Source organism: Apium graveolens, chromosome 4 (genome assembly GCF_009905375.1).
Source record: "Apium graveolens cultivar Ventura chromosome 4, ASM990537v1, whole genome shotgun sequence".
In the NCBI taxonomy this organism is placed as follows: domain Eukaryota; kingdom Viridiplantae; phylum Streptophyta; class Magnoliopsida; order Apiales; family Apiaceae; genus Apium; species Apium graveolens.
Window position 1 is genome coordinate 131520738 of NC_133650.1, and position 24972 is coordinate 131545709.

Genomic DNA, 24972 nt, shown 5'->3' on the forward strand with positions numbered 1-24972 from the left:
GATGAAAACCTTAGTATTCCTTGCTCATCCCTTTTTGTATTAATCTCTTCTCCAGATAACTGATTTTTCTCTTTTTCCATTACTTCCTCTTGATACTTCTTTATCTTTTCCAGTAGTGTTGGCTGAAAGGTCATTGCATGACAAACTTCTTTGACTTTCCCATAAGCACAAAGTTCCAATTCAAATTTTCCGATTTCTTCAGATAACTCTTTTGATGTTATCATTGCATTCAATCTTTCCTTCCGACTCAGCGCATCGGCCACTACGTTCGCCTTTCCAGGATGGTAATTTATCGAACAGTCATAGTCCTTAATCAATTCCAGCCATCTCCTCTGCCTCATATTGAGCTCTTTCTGAGTAAAAATGTATTTTAAACTCTTGTGATCCGTGTAGATTTCACACTTTTCTCCATAGAGATAGTGTCTCCAAATCTTGAGTGCGAACACTATGGCGGCTAGTTCCAAGTCATGCGTCGGATACTTTAACTCGTGCGGCTTCAACTGTCTTGACGCATATGCTATTACCTTGCTGTGTTGCATCAACACACAACCCAAACCCTTATGTGAGGCATCGCTGAATATTACAAAATTCCCTTGATCATCTGGAAGTACTAACACCGGAGCTGTTACCAACTTCTGTTTTAACTCTTGAAAGCTATTTTCACATTCTGCACTCCATTCAAACTTTTGATTCTTTCTGGTTAACTTGGTCAATGGTGTGGCGATCTTCGAGAAATCCTTGACGAATCTTCTATAGTATCCGGCCAATCCTAGAAAACTTCGCACTTCCGTAGGAGTCCTTGGCCTCTCCCAACTCATAACTGCATCAATCTTTGCCGGATCCACTTTAATTCCATCATTTCCAATAACATGCCCCAAAAATTGAACTTCCTTTAACCAAAACTCACATTTGGTAAACTTGGCATACAACTTCTCTTGTCGGAGTATCTCCAAGGCTATCCAGAGATGCTGCATATGTTCTTCTTCCGATTTAGAATAAATAAGGATGTCATCAATAAATACCACGACAAATTTATCCAAATACTTCTTAAATACTCGATTCATCAGATCCATGAATGCGGCCGGAGCGTTGGTCAAACCAAACGGCATTACTAGGAATTCATAATGCCCATATCTGGTCCTAAATGCGGTCTTGGGAATATCTTCTTCCTTGATCTTTAATTGATGGTATCCCGATCTCAAGTCAATCTTCGAAAAACATTTTGCTCCCTTTAACTGATCAAAAAGGTCATCTATCCTTGGTAGCGGGTAGCGGTTCTTGATCGTTACTTTATTCAACTCCCGGTAATCTATGCATAGACGCATACTCCCATCTTTCTTCTTCACAAAGAGAACAGGTGCTCCCCATGGCGATGTACTTGGTCGTATCACTCCCTTATCCAATAATTCTTGTAGCTGGCTCGCCAACTCTTTCATTTCTGCTGGTGCCATCCTATACGGAGCCTTTGAAACTGGTTCCGTGCCTGGAGCAAGGTTGATCTCGAACTCAATTTGTCGATCTGGTGGTAAGCCTGGTAGTTCGTCGGGAAACACATCGGGAAACTCATTAACTACAGGAATATCTTCCATGCTGAGGCTGCCTCTCTCTGAATCCACTACATATGCTAGGAACGACTCACAACCTTTTCTAAGTAACTTCTTAGCCTGAATAATTGTAAGAAATAGTCGCTCTTGCCTCTGTCCCTTAAATACTACCTTCTCTCCACTCTTCGTCTTTAAATACACTCTCTTGGTCTTACAATTTATCTGAGCGCTATTCTCTCCTAACCAATCCATTCCTAAAATTATATCAAACTCTCCCAGCTTGAAGAGTATCAAGTCGGCCGAGAACTTATATCCTGAAATATCAATCTCACATTTTGGACAAAATTGATTCACAGGAATCTTCTCTTGGTTCGCAATTACCACATTTACTACCTCACTCATAACCGTTTTATCACATTGGATCTTATCAATAAAAGATTCTGATATGAAAGATCTTGTGGCTCCCGAATCAATCAATACTTTGGCTTTGACATTATTGAGTAAAAGTGTACCTGCTATCACCTCAGAATTCTGAACAGCATCTTTCATCTTTAGGTCAAATGTCCTTGCTGTTGCTTGCGGGGCTGGTGCGGGTGGTGGAGGTAATGCCAATACCTCAGCTGGCACGCTTGCACTGGTACTTGCCACGTTCATCAGAGCTCTGACTGGTCCTGTTGCCTTACACTCCCTAGCCATGTGTCCAGTCTTCCCACATTTGTAGCACGTAACTCCCGGCTTCGGCATCTTGCACTCATTGGCCAAATGTCCCTTCTGATTGCACCTATAACAGGTCATACTCAGCTTATTGCATACTCCGGGGTGCCTTCTTCCACAGTGCTTGCATTCTGGCCTCTGGAACCTGTTTTCTCCAACTTGCCCTTGGCTTGCCTGATTGTTCCCTTTTGAATCTTGCCTTTTGCCCAAATTTCCTTTCCTTTGAAAATTTCCGCCCTTCTGGAAACCAATCCTCCTTACATTCCGATCTTGCGAACTTCCAGCTTCAGACTTTTCTCCATAAAATGGAACCTTCCTCTTCTTGTTATCCCTCTCTTTCCTTGACTGCATCCCATTATTCTCAATCAGAGCAGCTTTCTGTACTACTCCCGCATAAGTTTCAAGTTCAAACATAGCCACCCTATCTCTGATCCAAGGCTCCAATCCTTGCTGAAATTTCTTTGCTTTTTCTTCCTCAGTGCTGGTATACTTTGTCACAAACCTTGACAACTCAGTGAACTTCTTCTCATATTCCAGTACAGTCATGTTCCCTTGTTTTAACTCAAGAAATTTTAGCTCCATCTGATTCTGCATGTACTTAGGGTAATACTTGTCCAGAAATAACTTCTTAAATCTCTCCCAAGAAATCTGCTGAGTGACTTCCATAGCTTTTACTGATTCCCACCAATAAATGACTTCTCCCTTCAAGAAGTAAGTGGCATACAGCGTCTTCTGATCGTCCCCTAACTGTACCAACTCAAAAGCCCTTTCCATCTCCTTGATCCATGTGTTTGCTATCACTGGATCAGTGGTATCATGAAATACAGGTGGATTCACATTCTGAAAAGCCTTGAAAGTGACAATTTGTCTTGGTGGTACTGGTGGTTCAGGTGGTTGATATGGCTCACGGTTATCTTGGTTTTCAATTCGTTGTTGAAGGGTTAGTTGTTGTTGAGCTATAGCATTGGTTTGCTGTTGCAAGGTTTCCAGTAGTTGAAGAATATTTGGGTCTGTGGTGAAGGTGGTTGTTGGATTCTTCTTTTTGGGAGGCATGATCCTGAAATAAGAGTTGTGTTATAACAAATATGAATGATAAAATGATTCGAGGGTATCGCATGGCATTCTTGTTTACATATGGGGTCAAGTTTCCAGATATGATGACAAAACATAAAATAACAGTTGAGAGCAATTGGAACAATAGCACATAATTATTGAAATTTTAAAGGTCACAGTACATAGGATTGGGACATAGTCTGATTCTAGAAATAACAGGCTTATTTAAAGGAAAGACGGAATCAACTGGGGATTCCATAGAGTCTGATAGTACAACAACATGGAAGGTAAATGGAAAGAACTAAGGCTCCACTCCATCTGAACGGGGCTTGGTAGTCTTTTCCTCTCGAAGCGTCTTCACAATGCTCTGGAGCTCATCCGCCACCATCTGAATGACATACTGGCTGGTACGGTCCCGGTGCGCTGGCATCTCCTCAAGCTTAGTGTTGACGTACCCAACCAAGGTCTCAAGTCTCGCAATCATCTGCTCCTTGGGCTTCCCTTCATAGTTTCGGCTGTCCGGATACACGTTCTTCAGTCGGTCTATCAGTCGGTCGTACTTGCCCTGAAGCATGTCGAACTCGCGCCTCAACTCAGCATACACGGAGAAAGCAATAGTGTCGTCCGATCCAGAGGATGACGAGGAATGCGCCCTTTGCTGACAACCAATAAGAGGAGTATTAATAATAATTTACTTTACCTACTCTCTCGCGTAGTATCTATAACCTACACACAAATCCTATAACCTATTTGGGCTGTCCAGGGACTCTAAACCGTAGCTCTGATACCAAAACCTGTCACACCCCCAACTTAAATAGCAAAATAATTATAGCTATTACATCATTTTAATGAGTATTACACAACCAAAATCCAAGATCTTACAGTTTAGGGTTTGGAACAGCCCAACACTACCAACTATTACATCTGATTACAAATACCGAGTCCTCACACAACTATTATTACTTATTCTACCTGAGCTCGAACATAAACATCAGCATCACAGGTCTTACGGGCAGTCTGCTTGAATCTAACCATGGCTGCTAGCTGTAATATCAGGGTAAAGCAAGAAGTGAGCCAAAAGCTCAACAAGTGCTAACAATACAACGCAAAGCATAAATCGAGATATACCTTTAGGAATGACAATGGAATGACATAATCAATGATAATCGAGAGATAAAACTTATGTGAGTTGGCATCATTTTGCTTACATCAAAACCAACTTTAAAACCATTCTTAATCAAAATCATTTTATGACGCTACGGATTACAGCCGGTGATCAGCCGCGAAGTAATCCCGAACCTCGCTGGGTTCTAAAACATTATTGGGAATCCCTAGGCAACTTTTAAGCCTAATATAAGTGTGGAAAGGACTCGCGTCTCAGTCCAGATCCACCATTCAAGAAAACATTTGTCCCCCTTTGGGACTGAAAAATCCACCTTTTATTCATTTCGAAAACTGATGCCGATTTATGACAAAATCTCTTTTGACTGAAATCATTTTTATCAGGGGATTATAGATCAACTTGAAACACTGGAATTCTGACTCTAAATCTCAGGGCCATGATCCACTAGACTTTACTATTTTAGGGTAATTGAGAGGTTTCCATAAACAAGAACTTTGACAAGGAAATTAAGCAAGGCTATTGGATAATATGAAAGAGTAATGCCAAACTAGGCTTAAAGCAATGGTTGTAGACAAGGTATAGGTATTAGAACATCAAGGAGATAAGCATCACTGGTTCCAATAGGATAGAGGTGCTAAAATATAAAGGAAGTGATCATCAGCTCAAGATATAACAGGGCATCAAGCTTTAGGGTAAGGATAGGGTTATCAAACAATCATGAATGAATTTAAGAAAAGATTGGCTTTTAGATATCAAGATAAAGTTTCTATCGAGGTTATTTCAAGAGTTGAATCAAAGCATCAGGGTGCAACATCAAGATTTCTCAGGGATCAATAGCATGATAATCAAAAGGATCAATAAGGTATTATAACACATCTCTATTTTATCATGGCATTAAACTATCATGAAAGACTTTTGAACTACTTGCAATACGTACTCGAGGGTTCATGGCATCTCTATGTAACTCAAAGATAAACAAAAGATACTCTTGATTTAAATATATCAAAATGACTCAGGATAATTGCATCGATATATATATGAACTGGTTACAGTAAATGCGAAGGTCAAGTTGAATCACTTGCCTTGAGATAGACTGGTCTGGTCTGACTGGTAGGAGCAACAACTGGAGCTTCACTCGACTTTTATGGCAAGTTTTCCCTCGTCTCGAGATCCTACATCAATAATAATAATCCTTATTATAATATATTCTTTTCATCTTAACCTATTTACAACCCGAAATTAAACATGGATGGCACTTAGGCCTATACACACTTAATTCATATCCAACATTTATATTTTCAAATGTACACACGTAGCCACATAATCACATATCGTATATTAATACCAAATAACATCATATACACCATAATGCCACACTAGGCTTGGATGATCTCGACTCACCACTTAAGTTACTTGGTCGCTAACTAAACGAAGTCTTCGAATTTGGGCTTCCTAACTCAATGTGCCTTTCCTAAATTATCCAAAACCTATTGACCCTCACTTGTGCCTTTTGTTCTACTGACCTTATACTATCTTACAACTATGGTGGTCGACCTAATACTCACTTCTAAGTGTCCTAAAACTATGTGATAAGTGAAAGTGCTCACTGGTGCAAATTTCAGAATGGTAACTAAGGTTTCTTGAGTGCATTAGACACTCTTAAACTACAAGTTTTTCTTCAAAATTTTTACACAAGACTCTCCTGACCTAAGGGCATCTCACAAGCTTGATGTGGCTCAAAGGCCTGGCTTGGGCCTTCTTGGGCCTAAGCTAAAAGTCCAAGGTTCCCCTGTTTTTCTGGGCAGAAAATGCCCTGACTTGAGTTAACTTGTGACACATGGTTCTAGCTCATATCCTATGAACTATGGTTGGAAAAACTTCTCTGACATACCCTCTAACTAAGGCCCAATTGGGCCTAATGAGGGCCTACCCATGACATGGCCAAATCTCCCTATTTCTAAGTTGCAACAAAACTGTCCCCTGCTGGACAGATTTTGTTATTCTACTTGTGCACCTAACCAAATGACATGCAAACCTCCAACCAACTCCTAAAACCTATTATATACTCCCCATACTAACTTCTGGTGGCTTGGGCCTCAAAGTGCACATCAATGACATGGTCAAAACTCACTCTAAACTCAGGGTACTAAACTGATTTTTCTGCAGAAACTATAACTCTCATTTTCCAAGGTTTTGACTTGACAAACCCAATTATCAACAACTAAATACTTAAACCAAGACCTATACTTGGTGTTCTACTGAACTAACTCCCTTTTTCTCAAAATACCCTTGGTGAGATCATCCTTACCTATGGTGCAACTATGGCAAAATAAAAGAGACTACTCTTAACAAATCATAAACCTTTATGCTTTTGAAACAACAAGATATATATTTTTATAAAAGATAACCACAAATTATTACCATGCAACAAGAAGCATAAATCCATATTATCACATTATTCCTACTGAAATTAAGGCTCACTAACAAAATCTTTTCCAAATGGTCAAAATCTTACAACAAACTAAGAGAATTCCACATGCATGCATGCCTTCGGGTTTTTCAAACCAAAACAACCCATTTTCTACATATATTCCATCTTAAAATTGACATGCAAGCCTAGCATAAGGTATACCTAGATGATCACTTAGCATGCAAGGAGTTTTATCAAATTATCACCACAAAATTCAAGTCATTATCACATAAACATGCAAAAATTGATCAAAACAACAAGAATGATTTCAAGGACCATTCATTCGGCTCCCATATGGTCATGGCCGAATGAAATGGATGGAAATGGCCATTAAATCATCAAGATTTTCCTTCTCATGACTTGGCACTTATCCATTCATTGTAGTCCTCTCAAAAACAACCTTAAATCCATAAGAATCAAGATTGTATTTTGAGTTTCACTAAAACCTTTACATGCAACTTTAAAACTTAAACTTTTTACTCAAAACTCTTTGGAATATATGTGATCATGATATAGGAAGTAATATTTACTTGTATGGGAGGTGGGAACTTGAATGTGGAATGAAGAAAAGGGGAGGGGGTAGGATTTCGGCAAAAAGCCGAGAGGAAAGGTGGGAGGAGGGAGAGGAGAGGGAGGAAAAATGTAGAAATGGTGGAGTGATCATCATGATTGTTTGGTTTTTATTTGCCCACAAGTGAGTGGATGTGAGAAGTTACAAGAGTAACCCTCTAGCCAAAGTTAGGCAAGTTTGCATGCAAGGTCAAGGAGGTAATTTGGCTAGCAAATTGTGAGTTAGTGGGGTGGTTATTGACTCTTTAGCCCTTTGGTTAAATAGAAGAGAGTTTGCATGCAAGGTTATTCATGTAATTTGATAATTATTAAGCAACTAATTTCCAAAGATTTATTTTTATATAATAAAGTACAAGTTCAAAAATTATAAAATTTATACCATAAAATAACTTGGATTTTTAGAGACTTTATAAAATCATTTTCAAAATTTGTGTACAAAATGTCTTTTAAAAGAAAATTTTTTCCAAAGCTTAGAATATTCCTTATAAATCAAAAATAAAGAAATTAAGTAAACTTTTGCTTTGAAAAATCATATACTACACAAAGCAAATTTAAAATGCAGAAATTTTCACTCACACAAACGTACAAGCATTGAATATATTTTTATTTAACTTAATATTATTCACAAATAATATTACATAAAATGCCGGTCGTAACATAATATTTTAATATGTTGGTTCAATTATTGATTTTACTAAACAACGTTTACTTGCATTTTTCACAGTAAACCTTAAACCTTCTCCCTGTCGGTGGGTCTACTTGGCCCTTTGAATTAACAACACTGAATCTAATTCCATTCTTCTTTTTAGGTCATTTTCTGTTGATAATACCAAAAACTTAAGTAGTACCTCGACAACCAAATTATAAAACTTATTTCATGCAAAATCTTTTGAAAATTGATTAAGGAAATCTTTTCCAAAATCTCATTTTTTTTAAAGTTTTAAAAATAAAATATTTGGTCGTCATTACTATATAAGTTACTTGTTATTTTCCTGATTTACCAATGAAATGTCTAATTAAAAGAATGCCCATATAAGGGTCTCTCCACTTTGGTACTTCTTCCACTTTTCCTTGGATGCTGCTCGCACTTATTGATTGACGAAACTTCATTTACCGTCGTATATCATTTTATTTGAAACTCTACCGTAATGCTGACATCTAGTACTTTCTTTGACATTCTTGTCGTTGTCCTTGAGGTTATGCTTGCAATCACGCATGTGATTCGATGTTCTGTCTGTGGATAGGTTCGCATCTTCTTGCTAGTCTTACATATACCTAATAAGGTAGATATCATTCCCCGCGCAGCTCCCGATAGGTAATAAGAATCTTCTCGCAACGGTGGTGCCTTCAAAATGTGCAACGTTGATTCTTCATCAGCTTCCATCAACTGGTTGCCTCCGGCGTGAAACTCGTCCTAATACCTAAGTTAAATCGTAGCTTCTCTTACACAAATTCTCACGAAGTCAACCGCATTTCCTTCAAAACCACATGGAAAGTAGGGGAACATACCCAGTCTCCGTCGATCCGTCAACTCCTTATTATTGTATGATCTGAGAACTCAATATACCTATAATGTTGTGATATTCGCCTTACACTTTCTCAACGATCCTATCTAAGCAACTCCATCTCGGATCTACTAACCCTAATTCACACTCAACTCAATTTAACCTGAATATGCCTAGGGTCTTTCCTATCTTGTACGACCTATCATTCCTATCTTACTCTCACCTATTCTTATTTCAGTGACCAATAACCTGCAGCTCTGATGCCAACTTGTAACAACCCAACTCCGGGGTCAAGATTTGGTGTCACTAAACAATCATTATATAAAATAAAGAAATAAATAAATAACCCCTTGAATCCGGATCGTTTACAGGTTATGGTATGAAACAAGAATATAATCTTCTACAACTTACAACAGCTAAAATAAAAATGAAAATACCTTTGTCCTAACACTCTTGTCATATTCCACTAACTTCTTCAACCTCTCGCAGCAGAGATTTCTCTAACGTCTACTGTCTATCAAAGCTATTCACTTTTATCCTTATATGTTTCTGGCAGAAATAAGAATTTACAAAGCAAGAGTGAGCCAAAAATGCCCAGCAAGTATATAATTTGAGTTTCAAGCATTAATATCATAAGAAAAACTTCCGGATAAAATCTTAAAATAATTCTATTTATTTGAGTAAGTTGAGCGAATAAACGTTGGTTGTCACCAGCCTTTAACTACAATCCAAAAATGCCAAGCGATTTCCCGATTCATCTCCTGAATCAGGGTTTTATCCGGTTTTGGAATCATAAAACCTTTTAAGAGAGAATGTCGTTAATGGTGATCAACAACAAATTAGACTGGACACTAGTTCGTATCTATATTCTGCTGATCAGTCAGAATATAATGCAGATCTATATCTCAATATATAGATCCAGTCGGGTCCCCAGGCACTACGGCCCATCTCGAGGCACTAGCCATATCCCGGTCCTCAGGATTAAGACACACTTAATCCCCAAAACATCATCAGTATCCAGCCCATGGAGTATTTTGATGTCAAATCATTTTGAATTCAAAATATCCCAATTCAGGGTTCGAAAATAACCCGAAAGAATGGATATTTGCTCAAGAGAGCAATCGAATTATAGGAACAAGAATAAAAAGAACATGCATAATAAGAGTAATTGCAGCGAAATATAAAACATTTAATTATTCTGAACTTAGAATAGGAACGAAGAAATATTTGCAGTATTTTAAAAGAAATTCAAGAATACTTGCAATATTTAAAAGAAAAATCAGGAATACTTGCCTCAATAAGCTTTAACCGCTATTGACTTTGGTTCGACTTTGATCGTTCGGCTTTATCGTCAAACTACTATCCTATTCTGGATACGATCCCAACATTCAGACCCTTCAGTTGGAACTTCGTTGATCTCGACGTCTAATCACTAGATCGTTCCTAGTCCGATGTCAAATCTCGGGTCTTCCGTCTAAAACCTACAGGGTTGAAATACCCTAATTCAGATAACCGCTTAAGCTTAACATCAAATCGTTATCCTATTCTACCCATACGATTTCATAACCGAATTCATTTTTATATGTATTATCGAAATACACATAGAAATTATGGTTCACATCTTTGAAACTCGGTTCGGTATTTATTTTCAGAAAATACGTATACTCGTCGTTTTGAAAAACAGGGTAATCGATTATTTATAAATTATCTTGTCTCAATCGCAGTCAAGTGCATATAATATAATTGTATAAGGTTATTCGACATCTCCGATAATTATAGGTTACGTTCCCGTATTTTCGGAATTAATTTCCCGAAAATCGGGCAGCGTTTCCTTTGTTTATCGGCCTACCCGTCGAAATCAAATCGACGTCAATCCACAACAACAATCCAATCACAACAACCACACCCAAACACCATTCGCAATCCCAATCACCGATACAATTCAATTATTTTTATGTTTTTATTCATATTTTTGTTCACATTTTTATTCGTATTTTTATTCTTAGGACTCAGATAAAAATCATCACCGTCCACCGTCGGCTCGCCGAGGCTCATCGCCGACGGCGGTAAAATTCGCGGGTACCCGATTAATTTTGGGTTTCTAACGCGTATTTCACCGATATAACTTTTGAATAATTAAATACTTAGTCGAATAATCATCAAAATTTTAATTCGAATAAATCAAATTATTCAATCAATACAACACAGCAGTAACAGGAATAAAGGAAACAGGGCAACCACGTGTGCACCCACGCGACATCACCGCCATCTCGCCGGAAACCGGCGAAAGGCGGCAGAGTAGCAAAACAACCGCAGCAACATAATAAGTACAGGCAACACAGAACAACGATCCCACACGGACACAGCCACACACGCGCAACGCGCACAGCAGCCTACACAAACGCAGACCACGCCTCAACATCCCTCGCCGGAAAAGCAAAAGGGTGGCGGCGACGGGAAGAATAAAGGCGACACAAAAACCTCAATTGATTGCACACACACACACATATACACATACATGTATATATATATGTATACAATAAGCAAGAAGGGAACCAAAACACCCGACTGGAAAACAGAACATCGGCCATGCTTACCGGAAAAACACAGAACAACGGCGACCGAAGCAAGAAAAAGGAAGAAAGAAACGGGGAAGGAGAGGTGAGAGAGATAACAGAGAGATGAAAGATTGAGTGACAGAGAAAGATAGAGGCGGTGGAGTGGCTGTGTGTTTTATTCCCCTTTTATTATATTTTTTTTCGTTGAAATCCTGGTTCGAACCGCAATTAACGACCTGTAAATAAATAATCCACGAGTAATAATAATTCGAAATTTATCCGAACATATTTAAAAATTCTTGAGATAATTAAAATTAATTATCATAAAATTTTTATAATTTTAAAAATTATTTTTGAAACGCGCATTTGACCCGTATTTTACAGTTTTAATGAGTACATGTGGGGTGAAATAAAAGCCAGAAAATTTCCGAAATAATTTTAAAATTCTCGAAATATTCAAAAGTTAATAAAATAAAATTTTCATGATTTTTAAAATATTTGGAATTGAATACTGATTTTCCAATTAAATAAAATTAGAAAATTATTTAAAGATAAGTAATAAATAAAATGTTGGTTTCTAAATTTTATAAACTCCTAAAAATAGTAAATAAAATTATAAAGCAACAAAAATAATTTTAGGAGAAATTTTAGCGATTATGAAAACATATATTCAATAAAATCATTTTAAAATGAATTAAATTCATACAACTCAATAATTAATTATAAAATTAACTTTTGCGTCCAACAATTCACAAACAATTGATAACACAGCAACACATAACTAACAAAACCATCACATATTTTATTTATTTAATATTTCGATAATTATATTTATATATCGGATCCGAAAATAGGTTACTTAGCCGCTAAGTAACTACATAACGATATAATTTTAATACCCGATTTGGATAATTATCAAAACAGAGTCTCTTATAAAACACTTTATACAAAAATAAGGTAATAATGTCTCGCCTTTTAAGAATATGGATTCTTATCGATATATAATATGATTTGCGTATCGAAAATTTCACACCAGGACTCGTACAGGTCAAACCGTACCCCGGATCGAAAAAGTCAAAACACGAAAAGTGTTCAGAATTATCAGATTAGGTTATGAAGGAGTTTTCGGAAGAGCTTCGGGTTGTAAAATTGTAAAAACGATTGAAGTGGGACGATTTCTAATTCTAAAAATAAATTTTATAATTATGTAAAATAATCATTATTAATTCTATAAATCCTTATAAAATCATTTGGTAATCCAAAAATTACCAGAAAAATACCAAAATTATCTATATTTAATTTCGGGATAATTAAGAATTAAAATATCTTATTTTAATCAGAAATAAACATCCAAATATTAATATCAATTATCAAATGATTCACCAAAATTCACATAAAAATCACATAATAATTATTTATTGATAAAAATAATTACATAATATTTCCCAGACGTTATAGCATGAGTAGTGTTATATACCGAAAATTTGTTACAAAAAATTACAAATACGTGACAAATGAGATATGATTATTTAATTGATATTATTTATATTAATACAATGACCTATTTCAATTAAAACGTATAAGATATTACTTATAAAAAAATTATACTTAATTTTTTCTTTTATACCTAATTTTTGCCAATAACATTTTCCTATATTCGATTAGACAACAAGTATTTTGATTCGAAACTATATCATATGTTTGATAAAATAATACATGTACAATAATATATGTACATATACAGAATCCACAGGAGCCCATGTAGCGTCTTCAACACCACGTAAACAGTACGGACATGATATATAATGTATAACTTTAGTATAAAGTTAACTTCAATGCAAAGTAAAACATAAAATAGAGCAAAACTCCAAAATTCTAATAGTCTACCACAAATTTACTACTGTTAACTTATTTCGTGTCGATTTAGATCTAGTTTGAGGTATTCTAAAAATTCAAATATTTGTTGGGATTGATTAGTCAATATTGGTCAAATAACTCAGTCAACAAAGTCAATGTTTTAGTTCAATACTTTGTAAATAGTTTTGTAACAACTTTTCCCGCCAAATCTGAATATGGGTTATGTATTTATATTAGTTGAAGTCTGTACATAACAGTTAATTAGTTTAGTTTGTAAAAGACTTATTTCTGAAGCTTTAATGGATGTTCATCTTCTTCTTCTTCAATATTTCATCATTATTTTCATTTCACAGTGATTTCATCATCAATAGATGTTATTTTGATACTTTACAATTCTAAAATGGTATCAGAGCACTTTGATCAAACATCTTCCGCGCATCAATCGTCTCGTGCTTGTTCGTCAAATTTCTGAGAGTTTATTAATTAACCGTTCAAGATCGAGATCGCTTTGTGCTTCACATATCTGATTCATCATCAATTAATATAATATACGGTTAATTCTCCATGTTCTTCAACTTTTATATCTTCAATTTCTATCTCAGTATTTGTTGATATTTATACCTGCACGAATGTGTGCTTCATGTCCTTGATATTTATTATAAGATTTAACTAATACGGTATAATCATCATCAAATATTTACAAATTAATCTATTGCTTCTTGTAATCACTCTTTTTCGTGATTTCTTTATAAAACTGATCAGATCTACGTGTTTGAGTTCGATTAATCTTCAAAAATGACTGAAAACACTAGTACTGGTCAGATATTAATTTCTGATACAAATAATCGTCAATATGAATGCCCCAATACTTCTCTAGACTACGACAATCCACTTCACTTGCATTCTTCCGATAATCCAAGAATGAGACTAGTTCATGATCAATTTGACGGTTTTGGTTTTAGTAATTGAAAAAAGTCTATGACTATTGCTCTATTTGCTAGAAATAGGCTAGGTTTTGTTGACGGTTCATTGCCAAAACCTAAATCCACCTTTTCTTCATTCAAAAGTTGGACTAGATGCAATGATATGGTCATCTCATGGATATTAGGCGCTTTGTCTAAATCTATCAGCAGAAGTGTCATTTACTATAATTCTGCTCATCAAATATAATGTGAACTTGAAGAAAGATATGGTGTGTCTAATGGAGCTCAATTATTTGGATTGCAAAAGGAACTAAATGACATCTCCCAGGGAAACAACAGTGTTGCTGATTATATTAGTAAAATGAAATTGTTGTGGGATGATATAGACTCTCTGACTCTAATTCCTATTTGTTCATGTGGTTGTAAGTGTAGTGCTACTCAAAAGGCTTTCAAATTTCATCAAGATCAACGTGTTATAGAGTTTTTATGGGATTGAATGAAACTTATGATGTCATGAGAGGATCTATTCTGATGAATTTTCCTCTTCCAAATATCAGTAAAGTTTATAGCCTATTGCTTCAAGAAGAATCTCAAATATGGATTCATTCTAATGGCCAATTTGTTGCTGATTTTGCTTCACTTCATGTTAATGCGTCATAATTTCAGAATGCCTCAATTTTCTCTGGTTCTCAGTAGAAAGCTAATCTTGAACCTAAAAGGTCTCTTCACTGCAATTACTGCAAGAAACCTGGTCATAAAATCGATAAGTGCTACAAGATTAATGGTTTTCCTCCAGATTTTAAATTCGCCAAAACTAAAAGACTTACAGCTCAGGTTGTTGACACCACTGATTCTCCTACTCATAACTCTCAAGTGATTGGTACTTCTGCACCTGCAACTCATTCTGGAAACTCAGGCTTAACTCCAAAACTTTATGCTCAACTCATCAACATGCTGAAGTCTTCTCGAATGCCTGATCAGCCTTCTGCAACAAATCTTGCTGGTAATTATCTGGCTTTTAATGCATTTCTTAGTAAATCTGATAAAACTAGCTGGATCTTAGATACCGGTGCTAGTGATCATATGTGTTCACAGAGTTTTATGTTCATTACTTTGGATAAGTTACTACAACTAATACATGTTTCCTTGCCTAATGGTCAACAACTTGATATTCTTTATAGTGGAACTGTGTCAATACTTGACAATATTGTGCTACACAAAGTCTTATATGTTGCTTCATTCAAATTTAACTTACTTTCCATCAATAGGTTGACATAACAGTAAGAATGTACTATCAATTTCTCTCATGAAAATTGCTTTATGCAGGGCTGTTCTCCGAGGAGCCCAGTGGTTCTTGGTAAAACTCATAGAGGCCTTTACATTCTTCCCTCGTCATCTTCGGTTCTCTCACCAACTCTAGCTTCTTCAGTCAATTCTGCAAATAAAACTTCTGTTTATTATGGCATACTAGATTAGGCCACTTGCCTATGGAAAATATTAAAACTCTTTCTCTTTGTAATGTGAATGTTGGTTCGGATTTTTTCTATGATGTTTGTTCTAAAGCTAGATAACACATGAATCCATTTCCTTCTAGTACTACTTATAGTTCTAAACCTCTTCAGCTAATACATATTGATGTATGAGGTCAATACAAAGTTTCCACTTATAACAAGTATAGGTATTTTTTGAATATTGTGGATGATTATACAAGAACCAAACAGACTCATCTCTTAAGCTATAAAAATAATGCCTTCACTTTCATTAAGTATTTTGTAGCCATAGTTGAAAATCAGTTCCATTCCACTATTCAAACTATTAGAACTGATAATGCTTTGGAGTTAGGGCTCAGTTCTGCTACTTCTGCTTATTTTCTAAATAAAGGTATATCATGCCAAACTTCTTCTGCATACTCTCCACAACAAAATGAAGTTGTGGAGAGGAAACACAAACATCTACTTGAAACATCTAGAGCCTTAATGTTCCAGTCTAATCTTCCCATCAAATACTGGGAAAAATGTGTTCTCACTTCCACCTACCTAATCAACAGACTTCCTTCCAACATTCTTGATGGTGCATCTCCATATGAGCTCTTATTCAACAAACTTCCTACTTATGATCATCTTAAGCCTTTTGGTTGTTTAAGATATGTCTACATTCCTGCAAAACATAAGGATAAATTTTCTGCAAGGTCTGTACCATGTGTTATGCTTTCGGTAAGAAATCATATAAGTTTCTTAATCTAGAAAATCATTCAATTCAATATTCCAGAGATGCACAGTTTCATGAAAATATATGTCAAGTCCACCATTCCTTATTATTATCCATTCTCTGTTCCTCAACATGATAATAATTCTCTTATTCCTGAATCCTGTAATATTACCCCTTCAGAGAATAGCTTACTTTCACCCCCCTGTTCCCTCAGTTCCATCTTCATTAACACATGATATATCATCAATGTCACCTAATTCCATTTCTTTACCTATTCAAAATTCACAACCTGTCAGAAAATCCACCAGAATTATTAAACCACCCTCTTATCTTCAAGATTATGTCCATATAGTAGGGCATGCTACTCGTACTCCATTTTTTTGTTCCTGTATTATTACCTCCTTATGTCCACAACCTCCACATCATTAGAATATTGCCTCTATATGCTGCACTGCTAATACTGTTTTCAATACTATCCCCGAGCTTAATACTTATGAAGAGGCTTCCCTTTATCCTGAGTGGAAACGGGCTATTACAGCAAAATTTTCTGCTTGAGAAGAAAATAATACCTGATCATTAGTCCATTGACCACCAGGCAAGAAAGCTATATCTTGTAAGTGGGTTTTCAAGATAAAACACCATGTTGATGGGTCCATAGAGAGGTATAAAGAACGGTTAGTAGTTAAAGGTTTCACCCAGAAAGCTGGTATTGACTATACATAAACTTTTTCACCTATTATCAAGATGACAACTGTCAGAAGATTAGTTGCTATTGCTGTTAAGAAAGGTAATCCAATGTCTCAACTCGATGTTAATAACGCGTTCCTTCATGGCGATCTTCACGAAGATGTATATATGAGACCACCTCTTGGGCTTTACTTATTTGACTCTTCTATGGTTTATAAGTTGATCAAATCTTTATATGGGCTCAAGAAGGCTTCTAGGGAATGGAAAAAGAAGCTAAGTACTGAGTTGCTTTCTATGGGTTACAACTATTCCAGGAATGATCATTCTTTATTTTATAAGAAAAATGGTTCTCTGACTCTGTTTCTAGCTGTTTATGTTGATGACATTATTGCCATTGGTAATGATACTGATGAGATCATATCTATCAAACAATATTTGGATTATGTTTTCAAAATTAAAGATTTAAAAGATCTTCACTATTTCTTGGGATTAGAATTTCAGAAGGTACCTAAATGAGTTGTTTTATCTCAACAAAGATTTACTCAAGACTTAATTAATGAGTTTCATTGTTTACAAGAATCACCTGTGGTTTCACCTCTTGATCTGAATGTCAAACTACTGCATGATAAGGGTACACCCCTTGTTGATCGTTATCTTTACAGAAAGCTCATTGGAAAACTGAATTATCTCACTCACAACAGGCCTGATTTATCCTTTTGTTTTCAGCATTTAAGTTAATTCATGGCTTTCCCTCGACAACCTCACTGGGATGCTGCCATCCATGTCCTCAAATACCTTCGAAATGCTTCAACACAGGGTATTTTATTCAATTCCTCTCCTTCTTATAGTGTTGAAGCTTATTGTGATGCTGATTGGGCTGCTTGCCCTCACACTAGGAAGTCTGTCAGTGGGTATGTTATATTTCTTAGTGGAAGTCTTATATCCTGGAAATCTAAGAAGCAACATACAACTTCCCTGTCTTCAGTAGAGGCTGAATATCGGTCCATTCGACGTCTCACAACTGAGTTGGCTTGGTTATCTCGTCTTCTTTCTGAACTTGAAGTTCCACATATCACCCCTATTGTTGTAAAATATGACAGTCAGGCTGCCATTTATATTGCCAAGAATCCCGTCTATCATGAACGAACCAAACACATAGAATTAGATTGTCATTTTGTACGCGATAAATTTGGTTCTGGTTTGATCAGTCTGTCTTATTCCCCTACTAAACAGCAACTCGTGGATGTGTTTACTAAGCCGCTTACTTGTCTGCAACATCACAGTATCGTGTCCAAGTTAGGGTTGCTTAATTCACCCCCAACTTGGGGGTGTTGGGATTGATAACTTAATATTGATCAAACAACTCAGTCAACAAAGTCAATGTTTTAGTTCAATACTTTGTAAATAGTTTTGTAACAACTTTTCCCGCCAAATCTGAATTTGGGGGATGCATTTATATTAGTTGAGCCCCAGATGATATGGAAAGACTAACCAAGAAGTCGTGGTGCCCCTCGTCCTTGGAAAATGATGCCATTTGCTTCACTTCAACAGAACTTAACAAAAAAAAGTATATTTAGTTACCTGCTTCAGTCCAAATATGACTGGCTCCCGAAACTTTCAATATCTTTTGCTAAGTATTTCATCCTACAGTTTCTTCTGGCAGAGGGTGAAGGGTGAGAGATGGAGTTGTCGGAGTTACCACAAATCACCCAAAAAATAAATATTCTCTCACAGACAATTCGTCCAACATGTAGCATACAAACTCTCCTTCCACTAATCCACCAACAACCCTTTAATCTGCTTGCACAAAAACACAATACTTAAATTATTTTAAACTTATTGTTAACATAAAAGTCACCGAATTCAGTTGTTTTTGTTGTTTCAAATATTTGTAATTTTTGGAGGGAAATTTCCCGCCTATTATTACTGAATTTAATAAAAAATAAAAGCACAACTAATATTAAATTCCACCGATAAAAATCGACCGACTATAAATTTCACCGATTAAAAACGACCGAACTTAAATTCCACTGCACGCGGTGGATTTTATTCGTTCGTCAACGAAAATTCTAGTTGACTTTATATTCCACCGAAATCGGTGGAATTTAATGTCGGTGGCTTTTAGTTGGTGAAATTTAATTATTTTTGTTGTAGCGAATTCTATACATAACAGGTTGTTAATTTAGTTCGTAAAAGACTTGTTCCTGAAATTTTAATGGATGTTCATCTTTTTTTTCAATCTTTCATCATTATTTTCATTTCACAGTGATTGCATAATTAATAGATGTAATTGTGATATTTTACAATTCTAACAATATCTTCCTATTCGTTAACAAAATTTTGTATTTCTCAATTCTATTTAACTATTTTGTCCCTTCTAGTTTACTTCTGGAATTCGGATAGTGAACATATAGTTATGGATAGGGGTGTACGTGGTTCAGATCGGATTGGTTTTGGCGTAAAAGTCGAACCAAACCGTGAAGAGCGGTTTTAGAAAATTGTCATCCGCAACCGCAAACATTTGCGGTTGCGGTTAACCGCGTCAATTGCGGTTACGAATTTGCGGTTATTGCGGATCGGTTTGCGGTTACGAATTTGCGGTTATTGCGGATCGGTTTGCGGTTCAACCACTTATTTTAAAATAATTAATAATTTGCAAAAAAATAAATTCGGAATATTAATAAATTCAAGTTTAAGTTACGTGATAAATTTACATTCAAAAATAAAATACAAACTAATGTTCCGTGTGGAGCACGAATATTAAAAACATACAAAAATATGGAAGCGAGAGAAAAGAAAAAAGAAAAAGATTAAAAAAATTACATATTGATTATATTTTCCATTTCTTTGGTTATATACCTTATAATAATTGCGAATCTTACGATCGAAGTCTTAACATTAACCTAAGATTAGTTAATAAATATTTATATTTATTAATTTATATGATATCAAGTACATTTTTGAAAATATATTTTATTATAAATATATATTGCGAGTTGCGGTTGCGATTTTGCGATTCTCAAGAATTTAAAACTGCATTCAAACCGCCAATTAGCGGTTTTTAAAATTTAAATCCACAACCAACCCGCGTTTCGCGATTATCCAGCAAAATACGGTTCAGTTGCGAACGGTTGGATGCGGTTGAGCGGTTCGTCTATGGATATTATTTTCAACTTTTCAGATAGAAATGTGTTTCGGAAAATATTTAGGTAGCTATACTTTACTGCACTTTAAATTATGCTTACCCGAAGCGGACAAATAATTGGCAGGAAGATTCAATTTAAAAGGACATGACCTGAGGCATTGATTAATTATAATTTTACGAAAAACAATCTGCTCGGGGTCTCATCGACTCAAAATATTAGCTCACGAACACTATACGCATTATCTTATCAAGAAATACTAGTAGCCAATTAAGAACTGCCATCCCTTAGACACCGTAAATTTATAATGATAATATCATTCATTTTTATATATTTTTCTTTTTTTATGTTCTATTTAATTTTATACATTTTAAACTTATCAAAAATAGTAAAAATTTTATAATATAAAATTTAAAAACACCTACTACTTTCTCCTACTACACTCACTTTATTTATTAAATATTGAATGGTCCCACCACTTTACCTAACTTTATATTTTTTTCTCACTAAATTACACTTTTTCTTTCTCTCTCATTCCATTATTCTAACAAAAAAAATATTATTTTATTATATTTCTTATCTTCCGTGTCCAAACCATTCGTATACAAATGCCGTGTGATGGAGGGAGTATTAATGAACAATATTTGCACATGTAGTCTTGCTTAAACAACGCTATTCTTTTAAAAAATAGTATCTCAATCCTATACGTTAACTATTTGCACGTATTTCGAGTCTTCTATAAAATATAGTTTTATAATGTTTTTTTAATTTTTTTTGAATAAAAATTTAAACATGAAACTTTTATTCAGGCAAAAAAATTTAAAAAAATATTATAGAATTATGCTTTAAAAAAGTGTTGAAAAACGTGGTAAAAAATAATATATAGAATTTAATGGTACTGAGGGAATAATAATAATAGTAGATACCTAGCAGGACTAATTAACTAATCATTACTCCTGAATTTCAAAGTCACAAGATATTCATTTAAACTAAAGGGGAATATTTAAGCTTAGCAAAAAAACAAAGGGGGAATATTTATATTTACGAGTAACGGAGACATATTTAAGCTCTTCATTTTATAACCACTAAAAAATATGATTATAGTACTAAACTGTGAAAAAGTAAATTACATGAGCCACTCACCAGTGGTGAGGTGTCATCAACAAAAACAGCTTGTGTATTATTGAAATTCAATTATAAATGTCACGGTCACCTAATTATATTTGATTCACAATATAATTTTTTAAAAATCACCGAGACCTATATATAGAAGTTTATGTTTGCATAGAAAATATCTTAATATATATAAAATAGCAAGGGAACATAATAAATATTTAAAAACCCAGGGAATTTTTTATTTATAATACGTAATTTTGAAAGTAGTATAAACCTCAATACGATCATCCCCGGGTTTATCTGTAGACAAAAATACATGGCTCCATATATGCATAAGGTAGGAGTTGAGTTTATATATATTTCCAAAAGCATTTACAACGGAAGTAAGATATGGGGAAACTGCTGCAGTAGGTAATCCTACTGACTCGTGCTGTCAAAAATATAACCGTCTGAAAATCAATAAAAAATATAACCGTCTCTGTTAGCAAAACAAAATACAACTGTCGCTGTACACACATCTTGACTTGTAGTCCATTTTAGAGCATCTATGATATCTGATAGCATCTCCGATTTGGAGGTTGTCAATATGATTGTCAAACATGTCGAATCAGATATATTTTTATTTTATTTTATTTTATTTAATAATAACTTGGCAACGTTCTGTTTTATTTGTTGGCAAATTTTAAAAGTTACCTATATGATTCATAAATTAAATCATAAATGACCCAAAAATTAGAAGAAATATTATTAATATATACTTTTTCCACTTGTATATGTATTTTAACCGCTTGGAGAAGTTACAAAGTTTTGAAAATTTTGGTAGTTAACCTATTGACAATCTTAAAATTTCAATAGTAGGCTATTGAGATTCTTATGTCACATGAGATTTGACAACCCATATTAAAAATGTTCTAACATGACCGTCACAAAAAATGACAAAGTATCATGTGGCATAATGTGATCTAACACTCTTGTTGGCTATCTATTAAAAATTTAGGGGTGTCAACAAAAACATTCAATTTTTGGCACTATTTGACACTCTCTCAAAATAGAAATAATATTATATATCATACTAAAGAAATGTATTTTCATATCTATTTTTAATTATATTTGTATATAAATAATTTGGCAATTTTGACTACTAATTATTGAAGTAAATTTTAATAAAAAAGGGTGTCAAGAGTACATTTGAAGAAATAGAAAATAATATATTAATATTATTAATGAGTTGTCAATATTGACAATCTTGATTTATCACCCATGCGAGACGCTCTTGCAAAATATAATGACTACTTTTAAATTAAACATAAGGTACGTATAATAATTAATGGATATTTATTTTAATATCTGGCTAATTTCTTTAGCTTGTATCACTACACCATAAGTGGGCTACTGCAATACAAGTATTACAAGGAGCGTTACATTAGCTATGAGATTTTTGGACTATTGTAATAACTCGCTTGCAGTGTTACAATAGCTATAAATCTACTGTTACAATGAAATGATGTGTTGCACAGCATGTAACACTAGCACCTGGTGTTACATTAGGTGCTTTTTATTTTTTAAAAATTTAAAAGTGGAAATATTACTACAAAAGTAGTAGTAAAACTATATTCTGAATTATTAATTAATCGGGAATGCAACATCAAATTACCTACAAATTACGAAATTTATTGTAAATAAATAAAAAAGTAATTTTGGTGGTTCATTATTTAATAAATAATAATTTAATTATTGAAAGTTTTTAAAAAAAATTAAAAATTACTGAATATTTTGGTGAAAAAAAGAAGCGGCAGTTTTTCCCCCAAATTACATATTGTTGGAACTTAGACAAAAAACTAACACAAAACTGTCACTCACTCCTGCACTCACTCACTCTCTCTCTCTCTGAAATTTATTCGATCTAAATTACTGTTAGATATATTTGATAATGTCATGGCTAATATGATTTATGTTTAGTTTTCAGATCTTACTTAAACAGGATAAATCAGTACTTACTGGAAGTCAGGACTTAAGGATATCAGTACTTATATTATCTAGAGATAATCATCAGAAGATGGATATCAGAATTTAAGTGCTGAAGGACGTTCAGATAAGGACAACAGCTGATTAAAGGAAAGAAGATCGAGATAAACATAAGAAGAGATATGCATGCAGAAGGAATTTTATGAAGAATAGAATACTTGGAAGAAAAGATATCTGATTGATGTATTTTAGGAAGCAGAATTGTATTCCATATCAATTAGCGATTATCTTGTAACTGTGTAGTATATAAACACAGACATAGGGTTTACACTATAAGTGTTATCATATTCGAGAAGATAATTCATTATAACCCTAGCAACTCTCGTGATATTTGTTCATCACTGAGAGGTAACAGTTCCATACTGTAACAGAGTTTATTGTTTCAATAAAGTTTGTTTTCTGTTACTTGAGATATTAAAGTTTGATTTGATTGTACTTTATACTGTATTCACCCCCTCTACAGTGTGTGTGACCTAACAAGTGGTATCAGAGCCTTTCTGTTAACGCACATACAGTTTAAGATCCAAACACAATCATGTCTTACACAGAAACTCCAACTAAGACTACCAAAATTGAAGAACCTCCAAATACACAAATTCAAAGTCGGTATGAGACCATCAGAGTTCCCATACTGAGACCATCTGAATATGCCATATGGAAGGTGAGGATGACCATGTTTCTGGAAGCTACAGATCCAGAATATCTTGATAGAATCAAGGAAGGACCTCACAAACCAACCAAGCTCGCTGTTGCAGTTGCAGGTGAAGCAGCAAAGACTGTACCAAAGGAGAAGAGTGATTATACTGTTGAAGATATCGCATAAATTGCTAAGGATGCTAAGGTACGATACTTACTGCATAGTGCCATTGATAATGTAATGTCAAATAGGGTAATTAACTGCAAGACTGCAAAGGAGATATGGGATGCTCTGGAAATAAGGTGTCAGGGAACTGATACAATTAAGAAGAACAGGAAGACAATACTCACTCAAGAGCATGAACACTTTGACTCAAAGGCTAATGAGTCATTGACTGATTTATATGATAGATTTGTCAAACTCTTGAATGATCTGTCACTGGTTAATAAGGAGTATGATCTTGAAGATTCAAACCTTAAATTCCTGTTAGCTCTTCCTGAATGTTGGGATTTGAAGGCAACAACAATAAGAGATAACTATAGTCTTGATGAAACAACTCTTGATGAAATTTATGGAATGCTCAAGACTCATGAACTTGAGATGGAATAAAGAAGCAAGAGGAAAGGAGGAAAGTCAAGGACAGTTGCTCTTAAAGCTGAAGAAGAATCCCCCAAGGCAGCTACCTCAAGGAAAGACAAGAGTAAAGCTCTTTTCACAAAGTCTGATACTGAGTCATCAAGTTCTGAAAGTGATGATGACTCAGATTCTGAAAACTTGCCTGAGACTGATGCTGATGAGGAGATGATGAAGCTGTGTGCTCTTATGGTGAAAGGGATCAC

At 34.8% G+C, this 24972-nt stretch overlaps 1 protein-coding gene across 1 annotated transcript in view; it reads right to left on the reverse strand.

Annotated features, from left to right (window-relative positions):
* The window catches only part of LOC141718992 (uncharacterized), a 39545-nt gene extending 28144 nt beyond the window's left edge, over positions 1 to 11401 (reverse strand). Inside the window, exon 1 of the mRNA XM_074521370.1 lies at positions 11218 to 11401. Within this exon, the coding sequence (XP_074377471.1) occupies positions 11218 to 11401 (184 nt within the window). The remainder of the gene's footprint in view (positions 1 to 11217) is intronic.
* Between the last annotated feature and the right edge of the window lie 13571 nt (positions 11402 to 24972).